Genomic DNA, 21952 nt, shown 5'->3' with positions numbered 1-21952 from the left:
GTGGGCGTTACCAGTTGAGAACGTGTCCCTACTCACTAACAGTCCAATCGGTGCTGTTGAACTGTAAACAAAGGGAATAGTTACAGCCAATTGTCAGTTTATTAACCTTTCCAGGAGGAATAACAGAGCAACAAAAGGAACACAAAGTTCTAAAGAACAATGATCCTAAATGATCTCCTGGGAAATTTAAGACAGAGATGTCAGGGTAAATGACAGATCTTTAAACAACACATGTAGGGCTCATGATATGTGGTCTGTAAACACGGAGCCTTGGGTCCAATGTGTTACGCTGACAGGCGGATTCAGAAGATATATGAATATATCATGTATCTCAGTGTCCCCAGACTCCTAGAATTAGCATAGTTCTGCGGCGATACATCATATATATATACGTGCGAAAGACTCCTATGTGGGTCGATACGTGGTGGATTGCTACAAGCAATCAATTGACAAGATGCTGGCCGATTGCACTATATATATATATATATATATATATATATATATATATATATATATATATGCGTATATTTTATACAGTTGTCACCCAACTTTCCTAGAGCCAGATGCTCTGAGTTCTATTGCGCTTGCCATGTGTAAATTCCCACTGGTGCGACATCCATTGGTGACCCGTCCTGATGTCATTGGGTGACACGTCCTTGCTTGTCCATGGATACGAAGCCATTCTGCTAATGTCCGTGCCCAGCCTGACCACCCTAGACTTCATTATTGCCATCAGATGGAGCGGCAGGCATCGATTGATCACATTTGCGCCATGCCGGAGGAGACAAAACCACTTATGTAGTAAATCTCTCACGTTCTAAGCAGGGCCACGGTATATTAGCAATATACGGAAGTGAATGGATGACCCCGACGCTCTCTGCGCAGATACACGGGTCCCAACTGCACACTCAGACACCTCATACGCACAGGCTCACGGCCAAAAGGCATTAATGGACACCTTAATGGCTACCTTAACCCTGTCCTGCGCATGTTGCCATAGAAACAGCCCATGATGGAACCCTGGGGACAGGGCAGTGAAATCCGAGGCCTGCGGTCACCGCGCACTATTTGTAGCAGTGTTTAGATACTTCCCACTATTTCCATAATTGTGTCACTGACTAATGGTCAGCCATAATGTCCGCCTTACAACCAAGCGCTGTACCAAATACGCTATAAATAAGGCATAAATTATTATATTGTAATCCATTATTAATGAACGCTTTCCCTATATTACCAGTGACTACAAGCCATTCAGTCGTCCTATTCCTGTCAGGAACACATTCGCCATCAGGACTCATACAGGCCACAATATGGCGGCAGCGGATTCCCATTTACAATGTGGCAAAGCTCTGTCGCGTTACCTTGGCGGTTCATATTGTTTTCCTAGTGCATGTATATGGCGGTGAGGGGTAAGAAGGTGAATGTGACGGCCTATTGATAAACCGTCACATCTGATGTGGCTGATAACAGGGAACAATACCAGCGGTTACTCCTTTACATATCACCCTATGTCCAAATCCTAGTGACCTATAAGCGGTGTATATAAGTGTATACACAGTAACGTGAGTCACACAAGATGTCTCTTCTGCTTAACACTGGAGTGTAAATAGGTTTCAGCATAGATGGCAGATCAGCCTGGGAAGCCAGGGGCTAGATAGCGGATTTGGTTCTGGCACAGGAATGGCCCTGGGATCCTGTGTCTGTTTCTCTGCTCTCCGCTCCTACAGCCGTGCACGGCATTAAGGGATTTGCGCTGCACGCTGCTAAATTTGATATGTCCTTTAACAGGAGACAAATGGTTCACGAGGCTTTAAAAGTATTGACTTTTCTTTAACAATAAGCGCTAATGGCCTTCAAATAATCAATAGTTAAAGTCATTACAGGGTTACATTATACGGTTAAAATCAGCCGCTGCCCTTCTTAACCCTGTCTTGTCCCTAGATAGATTCTGATCTAAGCAAAATCTGAAAAAAAAAAATTATACATTTTTTTTTTTATACAAACCACCTTAAAACGTATTTCTGTCCATTGTTACTTCTTGATACAGCATATAAGTATTGCACTATTTCCTCCAACCTTTGGGGGGCAGAGTCTCCTTCTCTTCTCCAGAAACACTGCCACTCTGGTCCATAGGCTGCTTCTGGTATTGCAGCTTAGCCCTATTAATTTGTAAGGGGCTGATGTGCAATACCAAGAACATCCCACAGACCAGAGTGGCGCTGTTTCTTGAAATAAAAGCAATAATATTTGATAGTAATACAACCCTAGGAGCAAACATTAGGTCTGTTCTGCTCTCTTCTGTTCCTTGGAAAGCTGGGTAACATGGGCGGCATTATAACTCCCCTATAATTGCCAAGCATCCTGACCTTATACTGCTGCATACAAATGTGCCCAAAGGCTAGTGATGGTCATTGGTTACTAAGCTACTTAAAGGGGTCACTCACTGGACATGTCCATTTCAATAATTATATTCCTCATGAAATAAGAATTCTGGAGCATCCGGTCTCAGAAATCTGTGTTGTGCCGTTCCTCTGTTATTCCTCTTAGAAGTGTACCAAAAAATTTTCACCTGGGTGTTACCACTTGGGGAAGGGAAGCGGGGTGGTACTGACCTACTCTGACATATTTCACCCAGGGCAGCCAGTGTCAGATTATTGAGGGACACACCTCTTTCACAAGGGGAATGGTATTGCCCAACTGTGATTTTAATGCAGAGGAGTAACAGAGGAACACAGGATCATATAAAAGACAGATTCTCCCCAATTGTTATTTCAAGAGGAATACAAGTCAGAAATAGGACAGGTCCCCTTTAAGGGCTTATATTTCTGGGTAATGTTATATTCGAGAGGTGATAAAATCCTTAGAATAACGTTAGATGGCCGCCACTAACCGCCACGCTACGGATAATTTTTATCATGTACAAATTAACAATAGCGGATGATTTCCAATCATGGAGACTTGTCCGATCTATATCTAGTTCTAGTTCAATCCCAACAATTAACCCCTCCTCTGCTGTAATGGCCATACATAGAGACTGGACGCATGCTGCTCTGGAGGACTGAATATATGAGCTGTCGGGCTAAGTGCAGTGATAGGAGTTCCCTGGATACATTGTGGCCTCACACTGGGACATTTTTCCTCTCCTGGAGTTCCCACACAGGAAGATGGGATGGAATCCTAACCCCATGCCAAGCCTTCTCCAACCCCTTGCAATTCCCTCTATCTCCGGCTGCCATAAATCTACCTTCCACTCACGCACCCTGCCTGAGGGAGGGAACTGGGAATGGAGAAAGAGGGGGGTGAGATTCTGTCAGCTCCAGCTATGTGCTCCAGGCTAGCCGGCTTCATCTTGACTTTAACCCCTTCCAACCACATAGATAATGGCCGTGACTCTATATGAGAGCTGACTCAATGGATGATTAAGTGCCTATAATAAGAATTATATATACCACACATATATATTGATTTCCTTCCGCATCTGCTGTGATATTACATCCAGGCTCCTTTTGTAGAACACTGCCACCTAGTGTCCAGATTTACATGCAATTCGTAGCTGAAATGCAACGACGCACTGAGCATTTAGGCACATCGAGAGCTCTGAGAAATACACATTTCTAGCACGATCGGGGCAATTTATTATTTCTGTCTTTTATTGCGCATGTTGTTTTTGTGACAACTTGGTTTTCATTTAGCGTGATTTACTAATCCGGCGTGCATCATTATATAAATATAAATTTGGCTCGTCGGCACTTGCACCTCAACGTGCCAGAATGCCTTCAACATTGTCAGTCTCAGTTCTCACCAAGTGTTTACGGGGATCTTTTACGCCAAAGCTTTGTGCCAGGAACTGACTGTGAACTGTAATAAACACGTCAAAAACGTACACACTGCTTAAAGGGGCACTCCCATCTCGGGCATTTATAGTATATCCATTAATGTCTGATAGACGCGGGTCCAGGATCTCGTGCACTGCCATAAAAGTGAATGGACAGAGTAGCAGTTTCATTTTTGCTTCTCCATTTACAGGGAATATAGAGACTTAAACCGGGACTTTGTTGAATGGTGCCAGCGGGACCACCTCAGGATTAATGCTGGGAAGACCAAGGCGATGGTGGTGGACTTTAGTAAACGTAGAAGTGCTCCGATCCCAGTGGAGATCCAAGGGACAGGCATTGAGATAGTCGAGACCTATAAGTACCTGGGTGTGGTCTTCAATAATAAACTAGACTGGGCTGATCACCTGGAGACGCTGCACAGAAAGGGCCCCAGCAGGCTCTACCTGCTCAGGAGGCTGAGGGCCTTCGGAGTCCAGGGGCCACTTCTTAGGGCCTTTTTCAACTCTGTGGTTGCTTCAGCCATCTTTTTAGGTGTGACCTACTGGGGGAGAAGTATATCAACCAGGGACAGAAATAGACTTGACAGGCTGATCAGAAGGGCCAGCTCTGTCCTGGGGAGCCCCCTGGACCCAGTACAGGTGGTGGGTGACAGAAGGATACTGTCTGTGGTGACCTCCATGCGGGAGAACAAATCCCACCCCATGTATGAGACCTTGATGGGACTTGGCAGCACTGTAAGTGACCGTCTGCTCCACCCCAAGTGTGAGAAGGAGCTATCGCAGGTCCTTCCTCCCAACCACGATCAGGCTGTATAATCTATATCAGTCCAAGCGAATATCACTCCGCAAAGAGAACTAAATGATCCTGAAGTCTTCCTTCTTTCTTCTCTTCCTTAGCTGCTATGGACTCCTAGTATATCTTCTATTCTCAGCATATGTGTGTCTACGTCTGTAATATATTACTGTGTATTATCCTGTATCTGTATTACTATGCTACTGAAATTTCCTCACTGTGGGACTATTAAAGGATTATCTTATTTACAGCATCTGAAAAATGGGGTTCAGGGGACCCCTGTTCTCGAGAAGTAGGACCTACATTTATTGAATATTTGGGGCATAACGTCTGAGATGGGAATACAAATAATAAAGGACAGGCAAAAATTTGGCCAAAAATAGATGCGTCTAGTGCCAGAAGACAGGTGCATTAGGCACTAATACCTAATACACCAATTTTTTGGCCTACTGATGCCCTTTTGAGGGCGCCTGGGCAGGTTCCTTCAGTACATTCTTCACAATTTTTCTGTCACCAATGAGAAGGACTGACTGGACCTGGTTGACAGATGACATTCAGACAGCCATAAGCCCCGCCAGTCTCCTGGATGACAGTCACAAGAGTTTCAGGCTCGTCTTGCTATTAAGTTAGGGGAAAAAATTGTCTGGCAACAGGCCCCTCCGGGAGCTGGATAATCCCACCCTGTCAAGTCTACACCAGACAGAAGAAAAACAACCACAGTTTTTGTTTGCCAAACACTGATCCTATAGAAAGCCCCAGGACTCTCCCGCCTCCTTACTGGAATGAGCCGTTATTTACTAGTCCTCTGCCAGCATCAACGGCAGAAGATCCAGCGAGGCCCAGACAATGATCCTTTATCTGGTGATAAACAACCATTGCATTCCCCTTCTCAAGTCTGGAGCACAGAGAAGGCCTCGCTCCCTTCCAGATGGAAAGTGCAGGTCGGAGCCAGATCTTACTCCTCAGACACACTTGCTCCCTTCTCTCTTGCTCTCTCCCCCACCCAAACATGCTTTCTTCATCTATTCCTCTGACTTCCCTGGAAGACTTCCAGGCCACACAGAGGTTGGGAGGTTTTCCTGGAGTTATGCTGGACAGGAACCATGCAATCCCCACAACTGGCGTGTCTGTGTCTGCAGCTTTCCCCATGATGGGAAGGGTTAGCCAAAGTGCAAGCCCCTTCGCTCACTTGTGTTCCCACAACACTGTCATACTTAATGCAATCCTACTGCCGAGGCTGATCCTACACATCCTTCCAGAGCTATAAGCCTAGTCGTCTTTCCAAGGAGACAGATTAACATCTTAAAGCCTTCCAATCTCGCTTAGGAACCAACAATCCCTGTGTGACAACACAGACTACATAAGAGGAAAGAAAAGAAAGAAAAGGGCAGCGAAGCCAGAAACGACAATTACAGAAAAGTGGAAAATAAACTGAGATTAACAATCTGTAGATCCATCTAAACACTTAAAGGATTGTGCAAGTGAGCGGCCCAGCCTTCCCTGGCCATGCCCTACGCAGGTGGTTCCACATCCAAACAATAGAACACATTATCAGTTATGTATATGGAAGAACATGGTTCGAGAGGTTCTTAGATAGAGATTGTTGATGAACATCTTCACCCCATTGAAAACTGGGCTATAAATACAAGCACAGCATCGCAGAATGTATAGTGGCCGCGCTTGGTATTGCAACTCATTAATTTCAAAAGGACTCAGCTGAAGCATGGCTAAGGGACCAATGGACATGATGTCACTACCCGACAAGCCGAAGTAGACCCATAAACCCCTTTAAGTAGAATATATGTCTACAGTTCAGCATATTATTGGACTGGCCAAGGATGCAGCAATGTAATGGAAAATATATCTCCAATACTTCATAACTTGCACTTTGTTCTCCTCACAAACCACATTTATCCACCAACCACGGTACAGACGGTAGAGATAAGATTGCTTGGGGGCTCTTGTCTCCTGTTCTTCCCCATACTTGAAGACCACCTTAAACCACCTTCACCAACTTGAGTTTTATTCTTAATGGGTGCCTTTCCACCGATTCCAGCGCAGTTATAATGTTTTCTCTAGCCCCCACCATTCAATAAGTGCTCTTAGTTTTGATGCCTGATACATTAACTAGACTTCCCAGTGTCAAGTGGGTGGAGTTAAGGTCTAGGCAAGGGGGTGTGATTCATACAATCACACGGGCAATGCATATGGAATCCACGCAGAAAAAAAGCCTCCCATTGACTTCAATGGGTTCCTTTTTCCGCTCAGATTCTGCGTCAGAATCCGCGCCCTAAAACTCTTTGTGCATTGACCCTGAAAGGCAGTCCAGCTGTTTGGAGCTATGAATCATGCCCCTTGTATGCTCCTGTCTGACACCACCCACTTCACATAAGAGAGTCAGGCACCAAAACTAACTGCACTTATTGTTCAGGAATGGTGGGGGCTAGAGAGAAAATTCCAACGGTGCAGGAATGAGTGGATGGGTGGATATTAGTGAAAGAAAAGAGAGCAAGTTGGTGGAAGTGGTGAAAGGTCCTCTTTACCATGCCATACTTTTCTCCCCTAGTAGTATTGCTTCTAAGGTGAACTTGGCTGGATCTGTAGGAACCAATACTGGCGGGGGCTGGAAATTTTTGGCAATCATCTGATCGGTATTGCCTTCATTTTTAAAAGAGGGGGTCTTGGTGAAACAACCCATCGTAGCATACATTTGCCATTACATGCTGTTCATTTCTAGAGCTTGTACTTCTAGCTAGGACTTGTTCCGATGACCTAAATCTAGTCCCGTGCATACTTGAGGAGGCGCTATATAAGACACCTATATGTGGAAGTTTGCACAATCCCACTCTCGGTGTGCCGTGCGTCAAGACTGCTGCCCACACAGCGTTTCTTACTCACTTTCACACATAAGTAACCTTTCAATCTGTCATGTTATTTCGCTAGCACAAGGTCCCACAATGTTTGCACAGGTTGTCACATAATTGCTGGATAAGACGCTATCAGGAAATGAGCCTGAACTTGTGTTCGCCTACTACTTAACAACCTCTATTTTAGATATTAGGTGACACAAAAGCCACAAGCACAAAATCTGTTCGAGAAGATCAAAAGCCAATACTGGCAAAGATTTGCATGGTTTGCTCTAATTCCAGAGATATGGGCCCTAAGACGGGGGATGTGTAGGGTCTATGTACCGCTGACCTGTCATATTCGGGAAGACAAAGAGAGAGTGGGACTTGGACATATTGACATCAAATACTGTAGGAGGAACATAATCAGTTTATGCAGGGGCAGAGCCTGAAGGGGTAAACAAGGATGTACCCCGAGAGCCAGGTTACTTTACTATGATCAAGATATTTAAAGGGTTTGTCCAGGAGGAGAAAAATATGGCTGCCATACGTGTCCACAAGTTGTGTATGTTATGGCTGCTCAGCCTTATTCATTACAAGGGACCTGAGCTGCAGTACCAGATATGACCCATGGACAGGTGTGGCGATGTTTTGGGAGCAAATCAGTTATAGTTTCCTAATCCTTAACATCTCCCATAAATATTGGGCTAGGGCGACATCCTGTGTAAGAGAGCACAGTAAGCCGAGCATGGACGTTGCAATATGGTGTGACAATCACTACCAGACCCTGGAGACTGAGGGGGGCTCAAAGACCTCTCTACAGCATAATAAGACCACAGATAGGTGGGGGTCCGGTTACAGATTTTGCACTGGGGTCAGGAGGTACATGGTACGCTCCTTGTCCCAAGAGATCCATCATTATCCATAAATAATGCTTCCCTCCATATCCTGCTGAACCCCACAAATGTAATTTTATTTACACAACCCCTTATGTTTTCTCACCATCATTGCAGTATTTGCAATTAGGTAAAACCCCCATAAAAGTGATAATTTAAAAATAATCCTAATATAGTAATAAATGTCACACAATGGACACATATAATGTAATCTCTTCCGGTTGCACAGTGTCACCCCCATGGGTCATACGCTACCTGTCAGTGAAGTGGGAGGTGTCCCGATGCTGCGGCAGGCCTTGCTTCCTCCTCTGACTTGAGGAGTTACTGGAGGTGGGTATGTGAGCTTCCATCGCTCCTGGGTTTCGCACCACAGCAGCTGCCACTTCTTGTCGTGCCCGGAGCAGATCTGCCAAAAGAAGAGCGGAAACTGTGTCAAGCTGAAATACCCTGGAGTGCTGCAAACTATTCTCAAGTCGTCTCCTGACAAAGATATCCTTGAGTAATCCGTCCTCCTTCCTTCCCCACCTACCTCCCTCATCCCAGCGTGTGGGGGCATTACCTGGCTGCTCGCAGGGATCATCCTGCTCCTTATCAGCCTCTCTCTCCATCTCTTGACCTCTTTTACTCACTTCTCTATCCTCCCTTCTTTGGCGGTTTCTTTCTCCCCTTTTCGCTCCTTCTCTCAGAACGAAGCAATCAAAACCACATGTTTTTCTGCCATTGGAACTAGTCATGCCTTTAACTCGAAAACATACGGCGCTGAGTCACCCCCGGGGTGGGGGGTTGTGAGGGGCGGACCAAGTTCCTCTTCCCCAAGTAAAAAAAAAAAAAGAAGAAGAGGGCATTATAGTTCCAGACAACGTCGTGTTCTTTACGTTGCGTTCGCTATCTATGTATTACGTCTTCTAAGTATTGCCGGTAACACTTCTACTGGCTGGAGAAATCCGTATACCAAAAGTTGTTTTCCATCTTGGGAACCAACACAAAGCACCCCGGGGTCCTTCCTCGCCTAAGTTTGTAAGGCCAGGATTACTGCGCCTTTCTTCAGGAACACATCCTAATTTTGGCAATGGAAAAAACGTGCGAAGCGACTGAATAAAAGTGATTTTCCAGGCACAGCAGCCTGAGATGGAAGAAATGTGAATAAAACCTGCTCTGTGTCAGGATCCGACTGGACAAATATTAGGCGGACGACTACAGCTCGCTTCATCGTGTGAGTCTTAATTGTCGCCCGGGCAGCAAGTACTCGCATTTCACTAGTGCTAGGCTAGGGCTACACAGAATTGTGGTACATATCATACTAGTAGAGGCAACTAAGGCTAGGACTATACAGCGACTTATGCCGTGCAATCACGACTAATAATAGTGAATATGGTTGATCAGAGCCCTGGCATGGTTGGCATTGGTCACAGCAACGTGCAGGTACAATAGGACCACATTCATGCTCAAGGTGCTGCGTTGCAGTGTAATAGCGTGAAAGTGTGATCTTATGATATACAAGTACAAGTCACCGCGTAGTCCTAATCTAATGATAGCGAATGTAGTTGCACAGAAATCCAGCAAGGTTAGAGAAACTTGCAGGTCACAATGGAGCTACATTCACCATCACCGTGTTGTGGCGTGAAATTGTGATCTTATGATACGTGAGTCCCAACCTCCTGGTAATAAATGCGATCACAGAGAAATTGTCAGGTTATGGTAACTTGCTGGTCAGTACGTAACCGCGTTCAATAGCATTAGCTGCAATGCAGTAGTGCGACATTGTGTATTTTAGTCGCGAAATGGTAAAGCTGATGATAGATAATACGGACACACATTTATGGTACATCTGTCACTCTGTATAATGTATTGCATTCATTCATCTGCTATGGACTGTGTAATGACAATGAGGAGGCAGCGCAATCAATGATCATTAGCGGTAGAGATGCCCAGACACAATTAACGCGGCTTGGTTAATTGCCTTCTTAGGGGTGCGGATCTTGTCGCCTGGAGGTACTGCTTTGAGTCGGGCTATGTCTGCCTGCCGCAGATCCTGGAGTCTGAGGCTCCAGGTTACCAACTGTGTAGCTGGATCCTGAGCGATCTGTGAGATGCACTGTGTAGATGAGATATGGCAGTTCAGCCTGGGGGGGCTTCCCAGCTGCAGCGCTTGGCAGTCATGGGGGTGTCATAGCCTGTCAGAGCTGGCGGCTTTAGGAGCGCAAGCCACAGCGATAGGAGGGGGGAAGGGGGGCATCAGCGAATGCAAAAGAAGCCGGAATTGTCTGCAAGCTAAAATTGTCTGACCACCAAGAGATAATAATCAAATTTACATTTGGATGTCGCAGGATCTTAAAGTACCACATCCCTTTCCTAGCAACTGCCACAAGATATCTGCTGAAAACGTACTCACATGTCTGTGCTATGTTTGATGTAACCAATATCCGTGCACAAAGCAACTTAAGAGATGGGGACCCCCTACCGCGGTTGGTCTGCCACGGATAACTTAAAGGAGCACTAAACCTAAATTAGAAAGGCTATCATGGTGGGAACATGTTGCATCTGAGCGCAAACATCCAAACCGTGCCCACATGTGGTGGCGAATCTTCAGACGATTTATCGGTAAAATTGTGTAGCCATTCTTCACAGCGTGTGGTCGCGGTATGGGGTTTACATTTAGCTCTACCTTGTGGTCTTGGCAGCTTATTATTAACCCTCTGAAATGTGACGGCGAGAGGTATAGTCAACACAAGCGGGGTACAAAATGAGAACGTCAGTGATATTATGGTCAGACAACACTAAAGGGCTGATAACAGGGAACAACAGACTGCATTTAAGTGCAGAGTAATTTTAGATATGGCTTCAGGCGATGTCCCTTTAAAAGTCAGTCCTTCTAACCCACATCACGTCTCCTATTCTCTTCGGAATGACCTGCATGCACAACCACAGCTTCCTCTGTCAGCGCAGAGTGGCAGCATGGTCACTGAGGGCAGCGCCAAGTGCCAGAGAGCAAGTGTGCACAGGAAAATGACAAGGAGGAAGGCGCAGTGGGAAGGATGCCGTGCTACATAATGTAAGATAACAGCATGTACCACTCTGTGCTGGGTGAAAATACGACAAGATACGGAACGTGATGTTCCGCGCCGCAGGTAAGTGAAATAAATGACTGTCCTGATAAATGAAGAACAGGCATTTGTATTCACTAAGTGATAGAAACGTGTGCAATTGGCTAAAAAGATGGATGACCGGCCATAATGGTTGTCACCCAGCTTTTCCAGGACATTTTAGAAAGCTTTAACGTTCCATGTACACAACTATAAGGTCCACGAAAATAGAACGGACAGCATCTGTATGCCGCCCGTGGTTTTTACGGACCCTAGCAATAGAATAGACGATACTAAGGGTCCATCCACACGGAGGAAAATGGTGAGGAATTTGGTGTGGAATTTCAGCGCTGAAAAAAAAGCCTCCCATTGACTTCAATGGGTTCCAGCAGAAAAAGGAACCTATTGACTTCAATGGGAGGCTTTTTTTTCAGCGCTGAAATTCCACACCAAATTCCTCACCTGGACCCTTAACCACTAAGATGGACAGAAACAAGGCCCCATGCACACGACCGAGTGCCCTTTGAGATAGATTGTGCCATCCGTGATACTCTCACCTCTATGGCAGCTTTCAATCCGTTCTGTTTCGATGGCACAAAGCAGGATAGGGCCTGCTCTATATACGACAGAACCGAGGGCCCCCTTGGAAGGGTCTCGGCCTATAAATTAGGCCTAAGACCTGCTATAGTTTTGAAAAAGGCCGATGTGCAATGGGTCAGTATACAGTCCAGTATATAGAAAACAAATACAGTGAGCAAGGGGCCTACAATATATCATGTAGTGCATTGTATAGCCTGATATAAGATGTTACTTTGTTATTATTATTATTTTACTTCCTATCCTACATCCTCTTTAATGTCGGATCCTATTCTGTATAATAAATCAACGGACCCCAGGTAAGCGCGTCTTCTAATGAAATCCTTGCAGCATTCCTGTAACGTCCGCTGACATGTCGCTTGACTCGCTCGCTATCAGTGACAGGCCCGGATGTGGTGCCCTGACTCAGGCCCCCGCCGCCTCTGAATGTGCAGAAGGCAGGCCGCCTCTCTGACAGCTGGAAACATCACATGGAGTGACACTTTAAGCCCAGGAGGCTACGGGTAAAGCCAGGATCAGAAGGCAGGATTAATATTAGACAGGAGAAAGCAGAGATAAAAATCTTCATGGATCTGCATTTGTATCACGATTGATGGGAAGAGAGACCAGAGGCCACGCTTCAGATATTGCCTCACCCTATAAAGTGATTCCTAATGTACTCCCCTATCCCGCACAAAGCACTTTTAATTATTGATATCTCCTAGTAGTCGCCATGTACAGGTATATATTAAAATGCACTCAGTACGTACACGGAGTGGCGCCAGCCGTCCTGTCATCTGACACAATATGCATGAGAATGGCATTTATCAAACCTGCCTCAGGGATATCGCTGCGTCCCGATGAGATGATAATCTGCCTTCTCCTAGGAGGCCATGCACAGCAAACTGTCTGACGCCAAAATAGGCAAACCTTAAAAATCGTATAAATCTTCGAAAAACTGGAAATTCAGCCTCCGCCACCTGACAGCGTGCAATCCCACTATCTTATAGGTATCCTCTCCCCTACTACATGGAAACGCACGCTAGTAAAGATCCACCCAGTCATCTGTATAACGAAATACTCCCTCTGCTGGATCCTACCGTATCCAGCAGGAGGAATAGTTATTTAGACAGGGGACACGAGTAAACGGAATGACCTTTCCTATAGATCCATATTTCGAGTCGGGAGAACAAAGGTTTCGAAGGAGCAATACGCTGAATGAATAAATTATATTTTTACGCTATGGTGGATGCGTATTTCTATGACATAGCTTATATATAGCTTACTCCACTTTTTAAATTTTTTTATGCAAAAGTGTCCACTAGGGGGCTTTACATCAATAGAAATTCAAATTTTCTATATTTATTTGCTATTTACATACATTTTATTCCACTTAATTTATTTAGAATATAGGATATTATTGTATTATTATATACAGTATTACCGATATCATTATTAATAAGATGATCTATCATTGCAGGTCTCTCTGTAATGCCGAGGAAGTGCGATTGTTATCAGGGAATCAGTCACTATCTGAAGTCCCTTCCCCCACCCTCAGGCTGGTACATTTTAATAAATCAAGGCCACCCCTTGACTCTCCGTCACGACTGAGAGTAATGATTTTAATAAATCAAAGCCCTAACGGGTTAGCGGAGCTGTGGCCTTGATTTATTAAAATCTGTGCTCAGAATCTCAGCCTCATCCCTGTGAAAACAGCTGCGGTGACTTTAAGTGACTGCGCCTTCCACCGGCGTGCCTATGGATACGCTCTTCTGTATCAATATCCTCAAATGTTCAAGCACGCCTACAAGATCTCACGGTGTAACAAATCCATAAATCAGAGGAAAGGAGAAGAGCGTTTGTGGTTGAACGTTTCCGTTCCTGTTAAAACGGAAGAGGTAATGAAAGGGTTAATCCCATAAAGTGATGGCAAAGCATAGCTAGGATATGCCATCATTTGTCATCAGTGGGACCCCACTTATCCGGAGAATAAAGGGGATGTAGCAATGATTTTTTTTTTTTTGCAGGTGGCCCTATACATATTCCCTTGTATTGTCACAGGCCTGTGTATGGGGCCCGGCGCTCAGGAGCAAAACTCCTTTGCGACCTGGGCTCATTGCAGGAAATAAACGGCACACAGATATACATTTCATCAGAGGTCCTCATGCTTACCGCTGTGGGTAGGTACCGCCATGGTGTTAGCCAGTTGGTACAGCCGTTGCTGTTGCTCCTCGAAACTACCGTGTTCGTTAAGTGCTGACATCATACGTCTGTAGTGCTCCTCGGGGGTCATTTGAGCCAATGGCTCCTCCAGCAAAGGAGTCTGGGAGTTTTCTGTGGCAGAAAAGAAAATTAAATGTAATTTTTGGCCATAAAAAAGGAGACAAATTGCATGTATAACTATAACCCTGTGGCTTGTGCTCCATGTTTTTGATCCTTATGGATAGACCATGAATATCTGATTGCAGGGGGCTGACAGATGGACCCCGCATCTATCAGTTGTATGGTGCTGATGCTCATATCATCGAACCGGGCTGGAAGCAGTTGGCACCGTGCCCTATATGGTGGCTGGGCACTGTTACTGCAGCTTAGGTCCCCTGAGCTGCAGTACCACCATCTGGCCACTATACAGGGACTGGAGTTTTTTTTTTGCTTTTGGCCCCATGTTGTGTATATTACAAGCATCAGAAGCGGCCCTGTACAGTTGACCAAAGCAGGAACCATCTGCCAGCCAACCCGCCGATCAGATAGGCCATCAATCTTAGAAATCAGATAACCCCTTTACTGGGGTAATATCACTCCTTAAGGAGAGATCACCAAGTCGGCTGTATTATTATTATAATTATTATTATTAACATCAATCCGCACAGAGAACTAAATGATCCTGCAGTATGTCTGTGTTTCTTTATTTTTTAGTTGCTATGATTCCTAGGATTTCTCTATCTGCCATGAGCTTCTATGTGTTTCTCTCTTGTTATATACTACTGTACCATCTATGAAACTGTATCACTGAAATTTCCCCATTGTGGGACTATTAAAGGAATATCTTATCTTATCTTATCACCTTCTCAGGTGTACGGAGTCTTACAAAAGCCTTTTCCGCTCTACTGGGGGATTATGGGAAAAATATGCAAATCTGTTTTCCAAGATGTAGATAGGAAAACAGTGCCTCTGCTTGCTGCCCTCTAGGGGAAAGCAGAGGCACTGTATGCTTTTGTAAGACTCCATACGCCTGAGAAGGTGATGTCTCCTTAAAGAGTGATATTATCATTTTATTTTGAAGCCAGAGTTGGAGTCAGTAACTTTTTTTTCTGCCCAAAATTGGTCACAACTCCGACTTCACTGTCCTGAGGGCATGTATCTTGACACGCAAAAATCCATGCTATGATAGTGTCCTGCCACCTAGGCAAATATACTGTAATATCATCCCATAGGTATGACCTCATAGGTCAAAGTATCTGCACAAACAAGTCGTGAGGGGTGCCCATGATGGTTCCTTCAGGCTCTCTGAAAGATGAGCTTTATCCTTTCCACCATTTGCAGATAAGTTACCAAAGTATACACAGCTCTAGCAAAAAAAACAAAAAGATCAAGGTTGGGCGACATATCTAAAAAGTTATCCTATGTGGCGGACTTTTTGTTAATGTGCATGGGAGCTTTTATTGCCTGTCTGCTAATATATCATGAAGCGGGCTCGTGGTTTGGCCATAGTTCCTAAAATCTAATTAATAATAATTTGTCCATCCCCGATACAAGAGATAACACAATATTCTCCAGGGTCACACCTGCACCAGAGCCCTCATTTCCTACCGGCCCAACAATGTTGATGCACACCTGGGTACATAGACAGCGAGGCCTCTCCTGACGCCCCTGCATGTATATTTATAGCGTGCCGTCACCTGCACACGCGCTACACACTGACCTTTCTGGAAATAGGCAGAGCCAGCCTTGGGGGAAAGAAAACGCAATTACATTCATAAAGACAGGAGCGTGACGCTTCCAGGGCACGAAAACAACAAACAAAGGAGACGACTACTCTCTAAAAAGCGTAAAATGATTCACCAAGTGAAAGAGACTTTCGACAAGGATTGCACAATGAATAAAAAGCGAGTCTGAAGGCTACAAAGCTCCGAGCCTTTATAAAGTAATCAGAAGCTGCTCAGAGAAGAAACGTAGGAGAATAAAGGACAGTAAAGGGAGTCTGTCCCCAGATCCCAGTATATCCCCAGCCCTGATGAGAGATAGGTTAGAGTCACGGAAGCACACAGTGATGTCCCTTTGTGAATCGCTGCCGATATGAGCTCTTTGGAGTAATGGGGTGTTACCACTAACCTTCTGGGTGCAATGGGAGCTCCGTCATTGCTCCAAATAGCTCATTTGCATATTGACAAAAACAGCAACAGAGGCACCCATTCACAAAAGGAAAACACAGGTGACCCTAACCTCTGGGCCTGCGTTAGTTAGTAGTAGATGGTGCTCCCATCCACTTCAATTGGAGCGCTGAAGAGTTCGGAGTGCTTTACTTCAGCTATCTCAAGCACTCCCACTGAATCCTAGGTGAGCGCCATCCAACACCATCACCATTCAGCCTGGCTGTGGCCAACATGAGTGCACAGGACCGCTCATTCTCGAGATCGGTCAGGGCGTCAGTGGTCAGGCATACTTTTTGCGGTAGATCCCCTTTAAGAGGAGGCAAACACCATGGGACCAATATTTACTGGCAATCCCTGACATGACTAAGGCTGGTCATGCACCTTAGATAGGATAGCTGAATATGGCCAACAGCTATGTCTTCTGGCCTCCTCATACACATGCATGCTCAGTTTTGAATTGGCAAATGGGAATAAATCCACTATAATGGGTTGGTATCTAAATGTCGGATCCTTATCTCTCCCAAAATCTTCCAGATGGGGCCCCCTTACACAATAGATGATCTGCCAGAACCAACAAAATCGGGGCTTTGGCTGACATCAGTCTAATGTGTGTGACCAGCCTATACCTGGCCATTGAGCTGTCGTATCATCTTGTGGGGGTGGGCTATGGCTAGTGACCACCGCTGGAGGACCAAGGGGCTTTATACTGTCCGCATAGCATCCGGCTAACAAAGAAGTCAGTTCCCTCACTATAAAGGTGGCGCTAGAGCAAGTTCCCCTCACTATAAAGGTGGTGCTAGAGCAAGTTCTCCTATCTTTTCCTACAAGCAGGAGTTATACACATATTCCTTTCCCAGATATCTATCAGAGAATGCTGGGCGTTGTAGTATCACAGGAGTGAGATCGGTTGGAGACCTTACCATGGCCAAACAGAGTTTTTCTATGTCATTTTCTTTGTTGTAACATTATATATAAGAGAATGAAGGAATCAGAAGGCGACAACACATATAGTATGCAGATAAAACCTCCAGCCACGTCTTAGTAGTCACTGAATGTTATTTACAGAGATTACACAATGGCGGATAGATCTGAAGTATACGGCTAACACTATAATCTGCTCATAGTCCTGGATTAGAAAAAAAAAAGAGAAAACGCCAAGACAGGGGTCTCCAATTACCAAGAAGGCCAGACAAAACCTGATCTGGAGCTTTAGATGCACTCAGCCCTCGCTAATACCACGCTCGCTGCAGCTTTCCTGTGTCTGCTCTGGTCATTACCGGCTAATATGGCCAAAGACTGGACATTGATCCAGCCAAATCTCCAAGAGGCACCAGAAAGGCGATGGAGGCACCAGACAGCGGCATCTGTCTGTCTGTCTTATATCCCCCCTGACTTGCAATTATCTGGTGACTGACGGAAGCGGCAGCCAATTAGCGGCAGCGCTGCAGCCTTCCCGGCAGCTGGAAAGGGTGAATGGGTCGTAGAGTGGACAGATAGCCAAACTACTTATCTTACAATATGTTATCGAGTGCTGGAGACCTCTCCGAGGGAATCGTTAGATAGCTAATAACCTAACATATGTCTCCTGCACCACAACACGGGCAAATCCCTGAGCTATCCTCTTGTGTGAAGTCAGCCATGTCGGATTTATGCAGATTAACATTCCCATTGCTCTAGGTGTCAGTCTTTACTGTATTTATAGCATTCTATTCAACTCACCAGGAAGAACTGGACAAACAAAGGAGCATACATAACAATAAGTGCATTAAAAGGGCAATTTGCCTATATGTTAGCGAGGATCTTTCACTGCCTACATCAGCTCCAGCCCTTTGCATTTATTTTTGTTTATTTCTATAGCGCCAACATATTCTGTAGACATTGACAATCCGTGTCCCATATAGGGGAAATCTACATCCTTCGGACCGTAGGGACGAAACTGGAGTACACACCAACATGGACGAACAAACTCCTTGCAGTTGTTGTCTTTGGACGGATTCGAACCTGGGACTCCAGTGCTAACCACTGAGCCATCCTTCAATAGGCACCGCTGATTTGGATGCATTGGATTTTTTTCTCTGTCTACCATGGTTCCTGAGCAATCAGTGCAGTTAGTTTTGGTGCCTGATATACTAATGTGACTCTCTGAAGTCAAGTGGGTGGAGTCAGGCAGGACCAAGTAAGCAATGTGACCCAAAACTTGAATCAGAGGAGAACAGTATCAGAACCTTGAATCACATCCCCTTGCTTGCTTCTGCTTAACTCCCCCCACTTGACATTAGAGAGTTTACATAACATCTGCGCTGGTAACAATGGAGGTGCCGAACGTTCCCCTTTAAGGACTGTGACTATTTTCAGTATGACTACATGTCTGTAATGTGTTCACTATCCCTTACCTGGAAATCTTATTCCCCAAAGGAATAGCCTAGTTAAAACTGAATGCTTAATGTAGGGCTGGACAAATCCCAGGAGTCGGTCGACGTTGCGCCTCAGGGTGCATTCCTACTGGGCAGATTTGTAGCAGAAATTTCTGCAGTCATCCCATTCATTAGAATGGAGTCTGCAAAAGTCCAAGTGTTTCCTGCCAAAGCAACCCCACTCAGGTGAACAGAGCTGAGTTTTCCACTGGGGCTCAACTTTTTGCATTGTTGTCTATTAATATTTATACGAGTCTTATACTACCTGGCTACTAACATGGTGAAATTGTCCAAATGGTTTCTAAAGTTCATGGTAATTGGTCACATGACCTCGTAAAATGCAATTTCTATTAGGTAACTAGAGGTAAAGAAAACCAAAGAAGACAACTTCACACAATGTAGATGTAGCAGAGCTGACTCGGTCATGGTACTATCCACACTGAGCCAGGCTAACTCTGTAAACTGAAATACGGTAGACAATGGCAATCGATAGTGGTGGGGCAGTAAAGGGGTTAACGTCAAACATTTCAAGGCCACCAACCAGGTTCATTGTGCCAGGGCTGTCTTATAATGAGAAAGATTCAAGGAGACCTCAAAACAAAGGAAGGAATCTACAGAGACTCCAAAAATAAAAACACTAATTATTTCTGATTAATTTTGTTTGGTAGCGTGAACAGAAGCTTAGAGAATTAATTGCTATGTTTTTTCATCTACATTTTTTTTTCAGCCCGGCTCTGAGCGCAGTGTAATTATCTACTGTGCCGTCTTAGGCATGCGCGTTCCCCGAATATCCCAACGCCATGGGTCAGTAAGGGAAATTTTTAGAATGAGGAAAAATCAGGATTGTTACAGATCGGAATTGCTGGGGGTTGGACATTAAAGGGAGTCTGTACCAGAACTTGGTATACCAACCCAGTCCTGCAGATAGATAGGTTAGGGTCACAAGAGCCGAGCGTACCAACCCAACCCCGCAGATAGATAGGTTGGGGTCATAGGAGCCCAGCATACCAACCCAACTCTGCAGATAGATAGGTTGGGGTCATAAGAGCCCAGCATACCAACCCAACCCCGCAGATAGGTAGATTGGGATCACAAGAGCCAAGCATACCAACCCAACCCTGCAGATAGATAGGTTGGGATCACAAGAGCCCAGCATACCAACCCAACCCCGCAGATACATAAGTTGGGGTCACAAGAGCCCAGCATACCAACCCAACCCCGCAGATACATAAGTTGGGGTCATAAGAACCCAGCATACCAACTCAACCCCGCATATACATAGGTTGGGGTCACAAGAGCCCAGCATACCAACCCAACCATGGCTCTCAGACCAAGTCTTGTGTATGTGCCAGTGGTTCAGAGTCCGGTACAGGCGCAGTACTGCTGAGGATGTAGGACAAGAGAAAACAGATCCTACCGCGCATGCGTCAGACGCCAAACCATTGCCAAATACACAAGCCTTGATTTACCAAGTCGGCTCAGGAGGAAGGCATCCGTCAGGCAGTTTAGGTGGCACTGGGTGTGAATGGAGAGGACTATCCATGAAAACCAATACTATGGCAAGGACATCTTGAATGTACTTTAGTCCGAAACAACACTATGTCTAATGATATCATTAATGGACCCTACTGTCCAACATCTTGTGAACTATTTGGGAGGTGTAAACTCCCTTTAAGAACTGATAGAAGCTTATACAATGTTGTAGTATATATGGCATATTTAGAGGTGCTTCAGATACAATACAGAAGAATACTCCCATCATGTTAGGGAGTGATCTGGTACTATATACAGGCAAGAATGAACCCCGTGCTATAGATATCTTTGGCATATACTGGATAACACTAGAGAATGTACTAATAGAGTCCTCTGCATCCCATCCACAAATTTAAAGGGAGCCCGTCACATTAAACATACAGTCCGATCAAGTTATAGAGGAGGACGAGCTGAGTAGATTTATATATAGTTTTATGGGAAAAATATCCCCTATAACTTGCCATTTATTGTTCTAAAACTCAAACTTATCTGCAGCTTAGGAGTCCAGTGGGTGCTCTGGACCGCCCATTGGACTCCTAAGCCCAAAACAATGAATCTTTCACAAAACTATACACCCGTCTTTGCAAGTTTAGAACTACGGTGCTCCATCTATGCCTATCCTATAAAAAAAAATAATAACCATAAAGGGCAAGAGATCCAAAAAGTTGAATTTCAAACCCGGAAAGTTTCCAGCCCTTGTCCCTTATGGATGAATCGATGCGGATATCTCATGAATAGAGTCTTAATAAGATGTAAATAAGCTAAATAAGATTGCGGGGTAGGAAGCGGCGGCGAATTCGCCCATAGACCCATACGCATTCAGCGCAGCAGCTGCCAAGAGCCCTTTCAATCTGACACTGCCCGTCCTCATCCAGTCTCCTGTTGGCAGCTCGGAATGGATTGGATCACGGCTTAATGTCTGGGCTGACATCATGTAAAGTTTTAGCCGCCTCATTAACACCCATCTGCATGCAGAGCAAATCATTAGGGCACAGAGGAGTGATGTCCCTGATAGCAATGAAAGGGTGGGCTAATGAGGCATTTTTATCCACTCCGTAGCCCTTCTCCTCCTCCCTCCTGTTACACTTTGACACTCCACAAACACATCACCTTGACAACTCTCCCTCCTTCCATCCCCGCCCCTCCGCAAGCTATACAGCCCCCCCCCCCTCTCCTTACCCCCACCCCGACTTGCAATCAGCTTTAAGGAAGCACGCGGGGTGCCACTTACCCTTCGGAGACTCGCTTCTGGCTTTCTTGCTTTCCAGTGGGCACTCGCTGTTACTGTTGGGAGAGCATTCTCGCTTCTTGCCTAAAAAGTCATCTGGAAGAAAAAAAAAGAACAGCAAAAAAAAAAGAGAATATAAGATAAAGTCTTGACAAATACGCAGCGTTAGGTTTTACGGGGACGGGTAAAGGGTTAAAAGAATAAAAAATGACAGAAAAATGCCTAAGACGATCAACCCCCCCGGTGCAAGGGAACCCGCTAAGACAACAGTGATTTCCGATACCCCCCCAGTGTGGTACATCAGCCTGAGCTCACCCAAGGAGGGGATCAATGAAATGATTTAGAGCCATAAAAATATTAAACGCAGGTTATTCT

At 45.2% G+C, this 21952-nt stretch overlaps 1 protein-coding gene across 6 annotated transcripts in view; it reads right to left on the bottom strand.

Annotated features, from left to right (window-relative positions):
* The window catches only part of SAMD11 (sterile alpha motif domain containing 11), a 130229-nt gene that overhangs the window by 12451 nt on the left and 95826 nt on the right, over positions 1 to 21952 (bottom strand). For all 6 annotated transcript variants that reach the window (XM_075279664.1, XM_075279665.1, XM_075279666.1 and 3 more), the window contains 3 exons: positions 21581 to 21673; positions 14202 to 14363; positions 8626 to 8776 (listed from right to left, as the gene is read on the bottom strand). In XM_075279664.1, coding sequence (XP_075135765.1) covers positions 8626 to 8776; positions 14202 to 14363; positions 21581 to 21673 — 406 coding nt within the window. The remainder of the gene's footprint in view (positions 1 to 8625; positions 8777 to 14201; positions 14364 to 21580; positions 21674 to 21952) is intronic.

This window comes from Leptodactylus fuscus, chromosome 6, assembly GCF_031893055.1.
Source record: "Leptodactylus fuscus isolate aLepFus1 chromosome 6, aLepFus1.hap2, whole genome shotgun sequence".
In the NCBI taxonomy this organism is placed as follows: domain Eukaryota; kingdom Metazoa; phylum Chordata; class Amphibia; order Anura; family Leptodactylidae; genus Leptodactylus; species Leptodactylus fuscus.
Note: the sequence above shows the minus strand (reverse complement) of the source record. Positions and strands in the feature narration are given on the sequence as shown.